This window comes from Acipenser ruthenus, chromosome 12, assembly GCF_902713425.1.
Source record: "Acipenser ruthenus chromosome 12, fAciRut3.2 maternal haplotype, whole genome shotgun sequence".
Classification (NCBI taxonomy): domain Eukaryota; kingdom Metazoa; phylum Chordata; class Actinopteri; order Acipenseriformes; family Acipenseridae; genus Acipenser; species Acipenser ruthenus.
In genome coordinates this window covers 223543-238520 of record NC_081200.1, presented here as the reverse complement: position 1 = coordinate 238520, position 14978 = coordinate 223543, and the positions used below count along the sequence as shown (strand labels likewise).

General features: G+C 46.5%; 2 protein-coding genes across 2 annotated transcripts; one reads left to right on the top strand and one right to left on the bottom strand.

Moving 5' to 3' along the window:
• Positions 1-499: 499 nt before the first annotated feature.
• LOC117416435 (phospholipid scramblase family member 5) lies at positions 500-6369 on the top strand. Its single transcript, XM_034027490.3, has 8 exons — positions 500-625; positions 2091-2400; positions 2647-2721; positions 3687-3879; positions 4312-4423; positions 4561-4660; positions 4933-4991; positions 5390-6369. The coding sequence occupies exons 2-8, from the start codon at positions 2094-2096 to the stop codon at positions 5414-5416; spliced, it is 873 nt and encodes a 290-aa protein (XP_033883381.3). The 5' UTR covers positions 500-625; positions 2091-2093; the 3' UTR covers positions 5417-6369.
• A 506-nt stretch (positions 6370-6875) lies between these two features.
• Positions 6876-14849, bottom strand: capn10 (calpain 10). The gene is made up of 13 exons (XM_034028242.3): positions 14490-14849; positions 13499-13720; positions 13178-13309; positions 12723-12919; positions 12270-12493; positions 11726-11867; positions 11280-11446; positions 10690-10949; positions 10405-10607; positions 9925-10180; positions 9265-9464; positions 8478-8523; positions 6876-7639 (listed from the first exon to the last, which is right to left on the bottom strand). The coding sequence occupies exons 2-13, from the start codon at positions 13643-13645 to the stop codon at positions 7610-7612; spliced, it is 2004 nt and encodes a 667-aa protein (XP_033884133.1). The 5' UTR covers positions 13646-13720; positions 14490-14849; the 3' UTR covers positions 6876-7609.
• Between the last annotated feature and the right edge of the window lie 129 nt (positions 14850-14978).

Here is a 14978-nt window from a genome sequence, read left to right as displayed (position 1 = left end):
AAACCTTATCCTCCTCCAACACCTATCTGACCCAGACATTTCTCACGTACAAAAAGAATCAACACACAGCCGAGTTACATGTCCACAATTAAGGCTCATTCCTCGAGGCTGTGTGGTCCGGTGGTTAAATGGAAATGGTTCTTTGCTTGTGATGTTAGTTTGATAAGCTCTGCACAGAAGCATGGACAGAACTGAGTTCTAGTACCCTGGATTTGGCATGAAGCTCGTTTCTGTATTTATAGTCCCACTTGGCCCCTACAATGCCTGCTGATACACTACAAGTGCTCGACCTAATTGGCTGTAAATCTTGTTTTATGGGACCCACCTCACTTCACCCTCTCAGGAGTCTCCAGAGGGGTACTGATCCCCACCCCCACCCCCTGGGAGGAGGATCCTGACTTCATGGATGAGTGCAGGCTTTATCCCGTCACAATAGACAGATCCGGCTGGCTGGCATGGAAACGAGGGATGTGTGGGGAAGGGGGGATGAAGGGGAAAGTTAGTGAACACAGAGAGGGATCGGAGACAGAGAGAGCAGCGACTTGAGAACAGAAGGCAAGCTTCATCCTCTGTGATCTACCGTACAGGACACAGTTCACTTGTGGCTGGGTGGAAGGATTTAAAGGTAAACTGTTTCTTATTGATTTTAAAGTGCTACTCTGTTCTGGGCGCTCACAGCTCCATTCTCAGGAGTGATTCAGTGATGAAACTGTAGGTAGACACAGTATCTTTGAGAGAGTAAAACCAAACTACTGAATAACTGCATAGCATAGTTGATTGCAGACAGGGTGTAACATTCCAATGTAATACACTGTAGAACGGGCTGGACAATGATACGAGGAGAACGGGCTGGACGATGATACGAGGAATGCTTTTTTATTGTGTGGATGGGCCTCATCATTCCAGAGAACGGGCTGGACGATCATACGAGGAATGCTTTTTTATTGTGTGGATGGGCCTCATCATTCCAGAGAACGGGCTGGACGATGATACGAGGAATGCTTTTTTATTGTGTGGATGGGCCTCATCATTCCAGAGAACGGGCTGGACGATGATACGAGGAGAATGGGCTGGACGATGAATGAGGAATGCTTATTTATTGTGTGGATGGGCCTCATCATTCCAGAGAACGGGCTGGACGATCATACGAGGAATGTTTTTTGCTAAACTGGTTCGGGGCACAAAGAACTACAAGGCGATTTTACTATATTATTAATAAATGAGGTTAGACTGTGATATAGTTGAAAATGTATATCTTTCACTGAACAGGTCTTACCAACTGCTATGTGTGAAGCAGGGGTGCACACCACCATAGCCACGTTTCACCCAGTGGGGTCAGAGCTCTTGACTGACCAGATCTCAGTCTAACTGCCACGCTGAACACATGCACACGGACACACACACACTCACATAGACACGCAGACACACACACACATGCACACGGACACACACACACTCACATAGACATGCACACAGACACACACACATTCACATAGACATGCAGACACACACGCACACACTCAGATAGACATGCAGACACACACACACACAGGCACACATAGACACGCAGACACACACACACACACTCTCACATAGACATGCAGACACACACACACACACACACAGACACACACCCACACTCACATAGACATGCAGACACACACACGCACACATAGACACGCAGACACACACACTCACATAGACATGCAGACACACACTCACACACACACGCACACACTCATATAGACACGCAGACACACACACTCACATAGACATGCAGACACACACACACACACACACGCACACACTCATATAGACACGCAGACACGCAGACACACACACACACACACACACACACACACTCGCGCACACACACTCACACATGCAGACACACACACACTCACATAGACATGCAGACACACACGCACGCACACACACACACACACACACACACACATTCAAGACCCTGCATAGCGAATGGAAGGACGTTCTCGACAGGGCAAGATTTCTAGCAGCTAGAATCCCTTTAAGCAGCTGGCATGCACTCCATTAAGATATAGCTCTATTCTTATGTTTCTGTGCTATTTCAGAGGATGCCGGTGATCACGGCCCAGCCGCCCCCCTTCGGCAGGCTGCAGAGGGAGAAGCACATCGAACAGCTCTTCAGGTCCTTACGCCAAGGGAGAAGGGGGTCCCAGGAGCCACGGCACAGTCTGGGAGAGGAGGCAGGACAGGGGGACTCTGAGACACTGGAGCTGCGTTGCACGACGGAGCCGGAGGCCCAGTCCAGCATCCCCAGAGTCCTCAAGCCAGCGGGCGCCACGGAGAGCAGCGAGCAGAGCCTGGCTCTCTTAGCGGACGTGGAGCAGCTGTGCATCATAGCCAGGCCGGGGCTCCAAGGTGAGAGGAACACTGCACTCTGCTTGAGTCTATTAGAGATCTGCAGGTGCCATGTGTCAGTAACTCTTTATTTAACTATTCCTGTTATACGGTGCTTTAATGAATGCTTTACGAATACAAAAAACACTCCTTGATAAATTCCAAGTTGCTAGATTGGACTAGTGTCTTCTCTTAAAACTGTGTTGTATTTGTATGAATCTCTAAACCGTCAAAGCTGCTGATGTGTTGATTTACTGTGCTTTGCAGGACTGGCCTGTGAGCCTGGGAGGACCTACAGCATCTCCACAGCTTCCGGGAGTCAGCTCTACGTGGTGGTCGAAGGTAAGTGCCCTGTACATCCTCCCAGTCATTCCTGTGCCTCTAACACCCGGATCCTCTCTCCCTCTCTCTCAGACACATCATGCCTGTGTCTGCTCTCTCTCTCATACCCCCTCCTCTCTCTCTCTCAGAGACATCATGCCTGTGTCTCCGCTCTCCCTCTCTCTCAGACACGTCATGCCTGTGTCTGCTCTCTCCCTCTCTCTCTCAGACACGTCATGCCTGTGTCTGCTCTCTCTCCCTCTCTCTCAGACACATCATGCCTGTGTCTGCTCTCTCCCTCTCTCTCTCAGACACGTCATGCCTGTATCTGCTCTCTCTCCCTCTCTCTCAGACACGTCATGCCTGTGTCTGCTCTCTCCCTCTCTCTCTCAGACACATCATGCCTGTGTCTGCTCTCTCCCTCTCTCTCAGACACGTCATGCCTGTGTCTGCTCTCTCCCTCTCTCTCAGACACGTCATGCCTGTGTCTGCTCTCTCCCTCTCTCTCAGACACGTCATGCCTGTGTCTGCTCTCTCCCTCTCTCTCAGACACGTCATGCCTGTGTCTGCTCTCTCCCTCTCTCTCAGACACGTCATGCCTGTGTCTGCTCTCTCCCTCTCTCTCAGACACATCATGCCTGTGTCTGCTCTCTCCCTCTCTCTCAGACACGTCATGCCTGTGTCTGCTCTCTCTCCCTCTCTCTCAGACATGTCATGCCTGTGTCTGCTCTCTCTCCCTCTCTCTCAGACACGTCATGCCTGTGTCTGCTCTCTCCCTCTCTCTCAGACACGTCATGCCTGTGTCTGCTCTCTCTCCCTCTCTCTCAGACACGTCATGCCTGTGTCTGCTCTCTCCCTCTCTCTCAGACACGTCATGCCTGTGTCTGCTCTCTCCCTCTCTCTCAGACACGTCATGCCTGTGTCTGCTCTCTCCCTCTCTCTCTCAGACACGTCATGCCTGTGTCTGCTCTCTCCCTCTCTCTCAGACACGTCATGCCTGTGTCTGCTCTCCTGCGGTCCCGCTCGCTCCTGCTCTCTCCGAGGGTATGACAGAATGGCGCAGGAGGTCTTCCTGTTTGAGAGGCCCCTGAGGGCTGATGCGTGCTGTCTGGGCTGCTGCCTGATGGAAATGCAAGTGTTCACACCTGACCACCAGCTCATCGGGACTGTGCGTCAGAAGTAAGGGACGGGTGATTGGTGTCTGTGTGCAATACCTATTTATCTATCTAGATCTTACAGCACTCTCTCATTAGAAGGTGGCCCCCTTTGTATCGTGGAACAGGTTATAAGCATATATGGTCATGGCTTCAGTTTGCCCCGTAATGCCATTAGCACATATTCTTGCTATGAGGAGGAACACATATTGCACGGCACTGCATATCTATGTAGGTGTTCTGATCAAATTGTCTGATTAAAATATTGAATTGTTTTCTTTGGCTTTTTAAATCAATTATTTAAATACTGCAGGCTACAAAAATTATATATATATATATAGACACGTAAAATAATAAACGATTGTTAGAAGCATGAGAAAATGAGCAGCTATCTTTATCTTTACAACAAAATCTCAGTGTGCTCGTGTCCTGAATCCTGCATGTCCATCTGCTGCAGGTGGAGCATGTTTACCCCCCTCATGGAGCTCAGCGACTCGGACGGGACGTCCTATATCAGGATTCAGGGCCCCTGCTGCCCCTGTCGTTGCTACTCCAGCCAGGAGTTTCAGGTACTGGAGCCCCTCCTGTATACATGGAATATTCACACACTTTATTTTCAATACATTTTGTTTTACAATATCATTTCATTACTAGTGTCTAATTATATAAAAAACAAAACCTTCTTTTTAAAACAAATAATAATCAGGTGGTGTCCAAGATTGGAGACAAATTGGGAAAGATTTGGAAAAAATGGCCTGGCTTCAATGAAGAGTACAACATGGACCACGAATACTTCGGGCTGGATGGTAAGATTTCTTATCTTAACATAGTGAGCTCTCCTCACTCTGCTTTCCTCTGTACTGATGAATGAAACTGTAACAATATCTACAAACGGTTTTTATGTAGCTGTAGATAAGATTTTGGATGGCAGTAACTGGAATTCAAATAAGCACTGGCTAGGGATCCAGGTCTGTTTTCAAGTTGTTATTTCTGCAGTCCCTCTGATCAGCTACGAGACGAGGATTGTCACAATCTCCATCCACACCATTAATACACAGCACCCTTATTCTCTCTGCAGTCCCAGCTGAAATGAGCCCGGAAACCAAAGTGCTGTTACTGGCTGCTGCGTTCTTACTGGTAAGTATGAAACTACACACAGATACACACCTGCATTGCAGAGCGGATATTCACATCCAGCTCAGTACAAACACTGTCTGTGGGAATCTGAATGAGTAACAGCAAGGCTTGGTTTGTCAAGAGGACTCTCAAGCTAATTCATGAATATTTCAGTCAAGAAGAGTTCTGTTCTCTTGTTACTGCACACTGGGATATGATGGAGTTTATTTCAGCACACCGGGATATGATGCAGTTTTGGTACAAAACCCAAACAACAAAAAACAAAACAACTGTTTTTAACGAATAATATATATTTTTTTTTAAATGTACTCTTTGTTGCATTGTAAACACAGGTTGGAGTTCTGTGCTGGGATTTTAAAAGGATAACTGTGTTTACTGTGTTTTGTTTTCACACACAGAACTACATGTTCTTTGAGATGAGCTGAACATACTGGAAGAGTACAGAGCGCCAGCCCTGACCAATGGGAGCACAGAGAGATCATGATGTCACAATGAAAGGTGTCACAGTGGCTGCACAAGGAGTAACGTTAAGAATCACGTTTGTATCGGAAAACATTATTGCAGCAGTTTGAATGCCAGGGCATGGATAGGATTATTAACAGAGGCATTCACAGTGCAAGAGCCCCATTCAGACAATGCGCAGAAGGGTTAGATCACCCACAGCATATTCAACTAATGTAAAGCACTCAACTTTAATCCAATACCAGACACATACCTGCTCACCCTGAGATCGAAATCCTATGGATCATTCCAGCTGAAATCTGTGTCATAAAAAGTGCCCTGAAAAAATCTACCTTTAAAGAGCAAAGGAGCCCCCTTCAGGACATCATAAGCATGTAATGGCACCGGACTTTATACAATGACAGCATGTTGATGTAAGCAGGTACAGTATGTTAACATGAGCAGCACACTGTGCTCCTCAATGTGGTGAGGCTCACATTACTAATCTTGTGTTGTACTACAGTATATCCTGATCTGTGCTCCTCAATGTGGTGAGGCTCACATTACTAATCTTGTGTTGTACTACAGTATATCCTGATCTGTGCTCCTCAATGTGGTGAGGCTCACATTACTAATCATGTGTTGTACTACAGTATATCCTGATCTGTGCTCCTCAATGTGGTGAGGCTCACATTACTAATCTTGTGTTGTACTACAGTATATCCTGATCTGTGCTCCTCAATGTGGTGAGGCTCACATTACTAATCATGTGTTGTACTACAGTATATACTGATCTGCAACATGTACCTGCATGTGACTGACTGATTGCAGGAGCTACATGTTTACAGCCACCTCTGAATCAAGACTCAGAATAGCCTTCTTTTCATGCTTTTTCTTTTTTAATTTGATAAATAAAAACGATTTTGTAAAATACTGACCCAAGCTGGTCGAGTTTGTATATTCAGAAATTCTTCAACCTAGTCTTGGAATATTCAGTCTTGCTGTGAAGTATCCGTCCAACAAAGTACAACGTGTGTCCAAGTCCCTTTAGGAGCAGATGTGGGCAGCACACAAATTGTGGCCACAATCACACACACACACACCTCCCCTCCTCCCTCAGCACCATCACACACACAAAAACACACCTCCCCTCCTTCCTCAGTACCGTCACACACACACACACACACACGCGGGCGTTTCTAGCTAGTTCAGTATCAGTACAGTAGGCTAAGCTACCAGTTCAACGTCCAGAGGAAAAGCAGCATGGATTTCCAGTTAAGATGTACAGGAGGGATTTAAAAGAGAAGTGTAACCCTGTGCAGTACAGACAAAGTCCAGATTCATCCGGTAGAAATGAAGCTTGTACTGTTACTCACAAGTGAAATAATAAAACTATACACAGTATAAGCATTACCCTCCCACACACACTCAACCAGCCACAACTTCTATCATTTCATTTATTTTAATGAATAATAATGTGAACTACAAAAAGGCACAAATAAAACAAACAAGCTTGTCTTGTAAACTGTGTGCAAGTGAAATGCAGGAATGCAAATAAGACTCCCATTGCATAACAGTTTGATCCATTACTGGTTTTACCACGAGTTTCATGAGACACACCCAAGCTTGTTACCTACAGCATATACTGGGGCTAATCAAGCACATATTAAAACTGCTATTCAAAAGGAGTCCTAGTTCCATCCCTGGAAATGTTACAATATGTGCTGTAATCAGCTGGGGGGCGATGAGGGTGTTCAGTCAGGTGGAAAGCCATGAATCCAGCATCTGTGAATGGAAAAACTTCTTCTGATGAAGCAAATCTGAGAGTCCAGTCACACATGGGAATTTCCCACTGAACCATGTCGCTTTGGGTCGGGCTCTTTGGTTCTCCTCTGTACATCCCAGGAAAACTTCAAAGCACTCTAGGAACTCTCTCTGCAGAGTCAAGGGAGGAGGAGATTGTTTTTGTTTCAGCCTCTTCAAATCGGGGCTGCTTGTTTACACCGCTGAGTCACGTCGCCTCAGATTAGTGCCAGGGGAATGGAAGGGCTGTGATGTGCAAATCTCAAGCGGCACCAGTGGAAAATAAAGGCTCCCGGCCTTGTTCTGCTGTGACCTGCTCAGGCCCTTTCATCTGTGGCCAAACGCTGAGCTGACGTCATCACAGCTTCCCATCCCTAGCTCCGCATCACCGAGATGTAGGAAACCTGCCCCGAGGGGTGAGAGACAGGGGACACAGTACAGCTTTAAAACCCACTCTCTCAGCTGTGAAGCCTTGCTCAAACACTTTGAATGGGACTGCATGGAAATGTGCAACTACAGTACATAGAAATCATTCTGTTACTCATTTTATAAAATATAGAAAATGAAACATCAAACATTTGTTTATGATAGTCTATGTAATCTATTGTAAGTAAAATGTTATTTTTTTAATGAAGAATAAAAATAATGAATGTGGAACACAGAAAATGAGAGACATGTCAACCCTAAGGACCAGGCTGCATGCAAGCTGAGAGACATGTCAACCTTAAGGACCAGGCTGCATGCGGTGCAGGGTGCATGCAAGCTGAGAGACATGTCAACCTTAAGGACCAGGCTGCATGCGGTGCAGGGTGCATGCAAGCTGAGAGACATGTCAACCCTAAGGACCAGGCTGCATGCAAGCTGAGAGACATATCAACTCCCCTAACCCTACAAACCCCCCCTCCCTAAAGGCATGCCCGTTCAGTGATCTCCCTGGGACTTGTATTTAGTTCAGCTGGTTTGGGTTGAGGTGGCACAGGGATGTCATCGATAGAACAGCTTGGTCTCCATCCAGCTGCATATCGTAATCAGAGCAGAAAACAAACAGCAGCTCTTGCATTCTTAACTTACTCAGGTCGGAATATTACCACGGGATATACTCCTTTCAAAACAATAGGAGTTCAAGATTTAGAAAATATGCCCCAGATTGACTGCTTGCATGATGCAGAATGTCCACTGAATGATAAGCGATGATCATTACACTCCCGTTCTCAGTGTACAAAGGCTGATGGAAGGACCTACCTCTTGTAAGAGTCGTCCCAGACTCTCTCTGCTTCTCACTGGTTTTCTAAATAACAGCAAAAAATATACATTTATTCATTAGGACGAGTAAATGCAAATTTATTATATTATAAAATATCCACCTTTTTATTTGACGATTTAAAGTTTGTTGAAATCCGTAACATTGCTATTTGTCTCAGCTCAATACTGGAATTTTCCAAAAACTCTAAACATTGATACAGAATCCTAAATATGCAAAAAAGAAAGAAATGTTTACTGGTATTTGTTCCATTACAAACATTTTAATGATCTGCTTCCACAAACTAAATCTATATTCCTAACTGAAGCATCAGCGACCCCTAGTGACAGCCAGTTTTACTGACTGCACTCCTATGTGTGCGTCAGGACCGATGGGAGTCAGCGCAGCAATGCCAGGAAGGCTTTGCTTTACACGGTTAAAGAAAGTCATTACACAAGCAAAACTCCCTGTACCAGCCATGAACTAACATACCCAGCCCCATTCTTTATGGATATTCCATGCCTGTACCAGCCATGAACTAACATACCCAGCCCCATTCTTTATGGATATTCCATGCCTGTACCAGCCATGAACTAACATACCCAGCCCCATTCTTTATGGATATTCCATGCCTGTACCAGCCATGAACTAACATACCCAGCCCCATTCTTTATGGATATTCCATGCCTGTACCAGCCATGAACCAACATACCCAGCCCCATTCTTTATGACATTGTTACTGCTTTAAGAGTTTTACAAATCTGAACAGGGTCCACCTTATTTTGGTACCTGTCTATTTTGGTTGATATGGTGACTGTGAAGCATCCCTCGCAATCGGGCTGGTATGTGGAGGGAACAATGATGTAACTTCCTGGAGACAGGGAGCACCACATGCTCACTTCCTGTGTGTAGCGATGAGGGACACAGCTGGCCCGAGGCTCCCGATCCTGGAAAGATTCCTGATCCTGGTCTTCAGTGCCTCCCGGGACCTGGAACACAACATTCCTATTAACACAGTTTAAACCACAAATGAAGGTTTCATAGATTCAACTTTTAAACATTCTTTGTGGATGGCCATTTACCATTTAATCTAACATACAATTACAAGAAAAAATAGACTTGACTTAGTTTTGATAGACATAAAGTTTTACTTTTGTATTTATTTAAAATGTTACACCGATTTTCACCAGTGTACGCAATGGCAGTGGATCTCAATGCATCAACGTGCTAAAAATAATTAAACTTTTTGAATAAATATTTAAGATCCTCATAAAACTGGACATTTTCGGCTAAACCTGTTTAGAATAAACCAGAGTACGAGCTCAAGGTTGAGAGAGTCCATGCGATCTGAAACACACTGAACCAGAGTACGATGGAGCGTGTCCAGCTCAAGGTTGACAGAGTCCATGCCATCTGAAACACATTGCCAGTGTTGGGTGCTGCTCTTACCTGGTAGATATGGAAGCCAATGGCCTGGCACTCCCCAGGAGGGCAGTGCTGGCGCAGGGTGATCCTGGTGTTGGGTTGCCCTGGCTCCGAGGCCACAGTGAGGGGCAGGCGTGGATTCAACAGGTGGGTGGGGAAGTTCCTGCTGCCCCCTGTGCTCTCACCTCTGAGCCACTTCCCCTCCAAGCTGCTGGTCTCCCACTCTCCATCACTGAGGCTGCCCATCGGGGTCACTGGAGAGGGGGGAAGCTTCACTGCACTGTGGGAGAGAAACTACTGCCCCTCAATGTACAATTCACACAAAGGCAATATGGCAGCCATGAGACTGGTGGTCAACTCCTGCTAATATAAAGTCTGTCTCTCAAATGGTTTCTGACATATAATATGTTTGAAATAGGCTGCAGATTAACTGTAACAACACAGCATGTAGAAGGACACCCAAAGGATTGCAGAGAGATGCTATCTGAGGTGTTGCAGCCCTACCTGAGCGAGACTGTCCCGGCTGAGAAGACCCGCAGCAGGAATGTGGCCTCCACGTCCTGCAGGAAGGTGCTGGGGATGACGAGGTAATACCCGGGGGAGAGCTGGCAGCGCAGGGTGACCTCGCGGTCGTAGGCGTGGCAGCGCGTGAACACACAGGGGGTCTTACTCAGGGTCTTCTGCAGGTTCAGACGCCTTTTCTCCACCTGGGACACCAATCATTACCATTGACATTACATCTCCAGCTTTCAGCTTTGTACTGGTAATGAGTGCGGTTGAGGCACCTACCTTCCATATATGCAGCCCTATTGCTTGGCAGTGCTGGTGCTGTTCAGTGCTGCCCCCTGGCTGCCTCCCCTCGACCTTGCAATTTTCACTGGAGCCCGAGACACACCGCTGGAGCACAGAGACCAGCACCTCCCCAGCCTCACACACATGCAGCCAGAACTTGGGGTTGCTGACAAAACTGCTGTTGTTACGGCAACCTCCGGCAGAGTGACCTTTGACCCAGGACCCATGCACCTGCTGGCTGTGGGTTAGCACCTTCCCTGCAAGCAATTTCAGATAAGAGGACAGCAATAAACACATATGGAAAGGCCTTGGAGTTGTACAGGACTCAATGCATTCAGTAACCTGGCAATATGGGGAGGAAATTTTAAAGGAAAACGGAATGCTTGGCCAGAAATGTAGTTTGAGGTTGTGTGATGCACTTAGAATACTGCAATGTTTTCTGGTTGGGGTTGGGGTTGGGGTTAGGGACATAGTGGTTTTCATATAGAACGGTAAACTATGAAAGAATGTAGTAAACAAACAAGAACATTACTTTTCACAGTAAGACTGACAAGGAGAGAGGGACACTGCAGTTTTCAGGTGCCTACCTGTATGAAGGCTTCGAAGGTGTCCATTATCATCGATTGGATAACCCACAGTGATCTCATCAAACTCCTTGAAAAACTCTTCTTCCTCTACCCAGAATTCACCCTCCTCGGTGTGAGACAACAGACGAGCGGCAGAGTCAAGCTCCAGCCGACCCCAACCCTGCCCACTACAGAAAACAACCAGAGCAAACGGGAGGCTTTAGCACTACACTGCCATGGGTGACATGATGCCATTCCTGCTGGGGTTTGAATTAAAAAGATGTGAATTACAGCCAGATGTTTCCTTTTCCTTTTTCCTGTTGTACAAGATGCCAGATGAACTTTGCAGTCAGTTCCTGTGTGTCTTGTTTATTTAGACTTATTTTTCACAAGTCCAAAGTTCCACTGAATGCAGACTCCTCCCTCCCCTCCCCTCCCCTCCCCTGTACATGGACTCACTGACTGACCTGGCCCCCCAGGGGCCCCCACGGCAGCGCCGGCCCCAGGGATTGCGGATCCGCAGCAGCCGGACCCTGTGGTCCCCCAGCAGCTTCACATCAACCCACTCCATCACATTGTAGGCATGGTATTCCCCCAGCTCACTGGCACCTGGAACACAGAGAGAGACCAGTCCATTCACCTTCAGACCCAATTCAGAACTGAAACACAACTGCTACTGGTATCCCTCCTTCTGATCCTGACTCCAGTTTGACGAGTGAAAGTCACGGCAGAAATATTTTTTAAATTGATTATGACAGGCCGTCTGGCACTTACTCAATTTTAACCACTTTCTACCTGCTAGATACCACTACCACTACTACTACCACTACTACTAGTCCCTCAGCTCTTACCACTGAGCTACATCCGTCTTTCATGTCTGACAGCCTGCACCCTGCTTGGGCTTGGTCTGTGCTGGTTTACTGTATTTTCACTTCATCCAACATCAGTTATTATTTCTATGGGTTTATCAAACCAACTGCCTCCCCTTTTTGCCCTCTCCACAGCACTTACCTCCAGGGGAGCTGTGAACGGAGCAGCTCATTACACATCCATCCTTCACGTCCACCAGGCTGTCCAGCGTCAGTTTCTCCGGGACGAGGCTGTTCCCTTCCACCCTCTCCTCCTCCTCCTTCCTGCAATCCTTCAGGCTCCACCTCTCCGCCAGCCCTCCCGTGAGATCAACAAGTGCCTCTGCGACCTGCCCTGCCCACAGCCTCTCGTACGAGCCACGGAGCCTACAAAACAATCCCACAAGCATCAGCGGGTCTCACACGAGCCACGGAGCCTGCAAAACAATCCCACAAGCATCAGCGGGTCTCACACGAGCCATGGAGCCTGCAAAACTATCCCACAAGTGTCAGCGGGTCTCACACGAGCCACGGAGCCTGCAAAACAATCCCACAAGTGTCAGCGGGAACAGTTCATCCTCCTTGGAACCCAGATCAAGTGCTGCTATTCACTTACTTGGCGTACGCCTTTTCCAGCAGCGAGACCCAGAACACGCTGCTGGACCGGCAGTGAGAGAAGCACAGCCTGTCTGCGATGCAGGGTAAGCGATCGTCCACCTCCACCTCCACCCAGTGGCCAAACTGCCAGAACCGGAACCAGAACCGGCCGCTGTAGCCCTGGTCTCCCCACTCCGCCTGGCCAGATGGGACCACCTGCAACACCACGTCAGTCATACTGCAGCATTTACACGCACTGTTATGCTACACTGCCTACACTGTTGTACTATAATATCAAAAGTTTCACTAATGGAAAAGCTGAATTAAGAGAGTAAACAGAATTCAAACATTCCATAGCCTGCTCCCCCAATCTCTTCAGGCCAGACAGTTTTATTGCGGAATTGTATCAACACAGTCCTGTATTACTGTATGGGACCCGCAACAATACAGTATGACTGCACTGGGGGGTCCTACCTTGTCCAGCAGGTGTCTATTCTTTTCCAGCATGGTGCAGGCACACAGGAACCAGCAGTCTCCCAGGATTCCCTGCTTCACATGGCTCTCCTGAGGGATCGGAGAAAATAGTCTCGGGGACTGGCACTGTTCCTAGATATATACATATTTAAAAAAAAATGTATAAGTGTATTAATGTTATATTCATGTAACTCGCCACCAAACAGTCACGGCATGTTTTTTTTTTGTGTGTGTGAAATTAAGTATCAAAGAAAACAGCAGCCAGGGACGAGCTCTCAATCCAGTTTCACTCTGTTTATTTTCTTCCCAGTTCATCCTCACCTGTGGGCGCAGCCAGGAGATCTGACTCTGGAATTTCGAAATGGGAGTGGAGTAGCATGAAAAGAGGGACGAGTTCTCTGCAGGAAAATCAGGATCTTGGAACAAATTTCCCTCCTCATGCGCCCTCCTCTGCCCCCTCAGCTCCATTTCCAGCCTGCCTCGCTCCTTCTCTTTCCTTGTCCTTCACCCTTACCCCTGCACTGCCTCATCGTCCTGCCATTTCTGAAAAATACAAATCATTCAAGTTGTGATGCATTAGGTGCTTTTTGATAAAGAGGCACTGGTGATTCATTGGTATAAACATTAGTTCACATCCACCCTTTAAACTAAAGTCGACCTCCTATACTAGTAGCAATCTGACCTGCCGCTGCATTTAACACCTGTTAAGTAAGTGATGAACATTTACTAAAATCTCTCTCCCAGGAGGCTAAATTAAACCTGGGGAACCTGCTGGACTCGGTCTGGACAGTAAGGTCACGGGCGTCTACACAACCTGGGCGCTACAGACAGCATCCAGACACAAGTCGCATAGATAATGTGTTCGGTTCAAATATTTTGTAAGGACGGTATATCAATAAATAAACACATTTGCAAAAACAGATGTATTATGCTCTTCAATCCTTAAACTACAGCTTGATCAGGTAGGGCAGATAGCTAACATGACGAGATTAATCTAAGCATCTCGACAGCCGACACGACAGCAAGGGAAATGCCTGGGAGCCAAAACAAGGAACTGAAAACGAATGACTAGCTGATACAAGTAACGGGATTTCTAGTATTATACTCTTTCTAGCAAAGCCTTATTTTCACATGTAAATAAACGATCTGCTTTTACAATCCAAATATCTATATTGTCTCGGTTTTACAAACATAATAATGTACCCAGTATTGTTGTCGATGTCTAGTATAAGTGGACGTATATTCTCCATTATTCTTTACGTTTAGACATCACTGCATACAAAGTAACCTTTTAGAAATATCATAAAAATACCTTTTTATCTTTTTTTTTATCCAAGAGGCAGTTGTTTTGTAAGACGGTCTCTGCCGAGGTGTGCAAACTCCTCCCCGGAACCTCCGCCACTCGAGCGCCGAGGATTCTCCTCCCAGCCCTTCCTTCCTGGAGAAATAGAATATAGCAGCGAAAATATTCAAATATAATTTAAATGTCATCAGAATGCTCCACACGTTGGTCTATGAGAAAAAGGCAGGCGTGTACCACAGTGCATTGAACCAAAGCACACTTGCTTATTATAAAAGTATTTTCTTATTTTTATTTAGTTTTCGCAAACGAAAAGTGATGATGCTTCCTGCAAACACACTGACACAAGCGTCACCAGACTGCATGCAGCAGATGCTGACCATATACATCCAAGAAGTGCGACAGGGACGTCTTTGTTTAAATTGAAACTCGTTTTGTATATCAATTAATCACAATAATAAATCGGTTTCTTCTTTTTAAACGTTTTTACTGCTCTTGAAA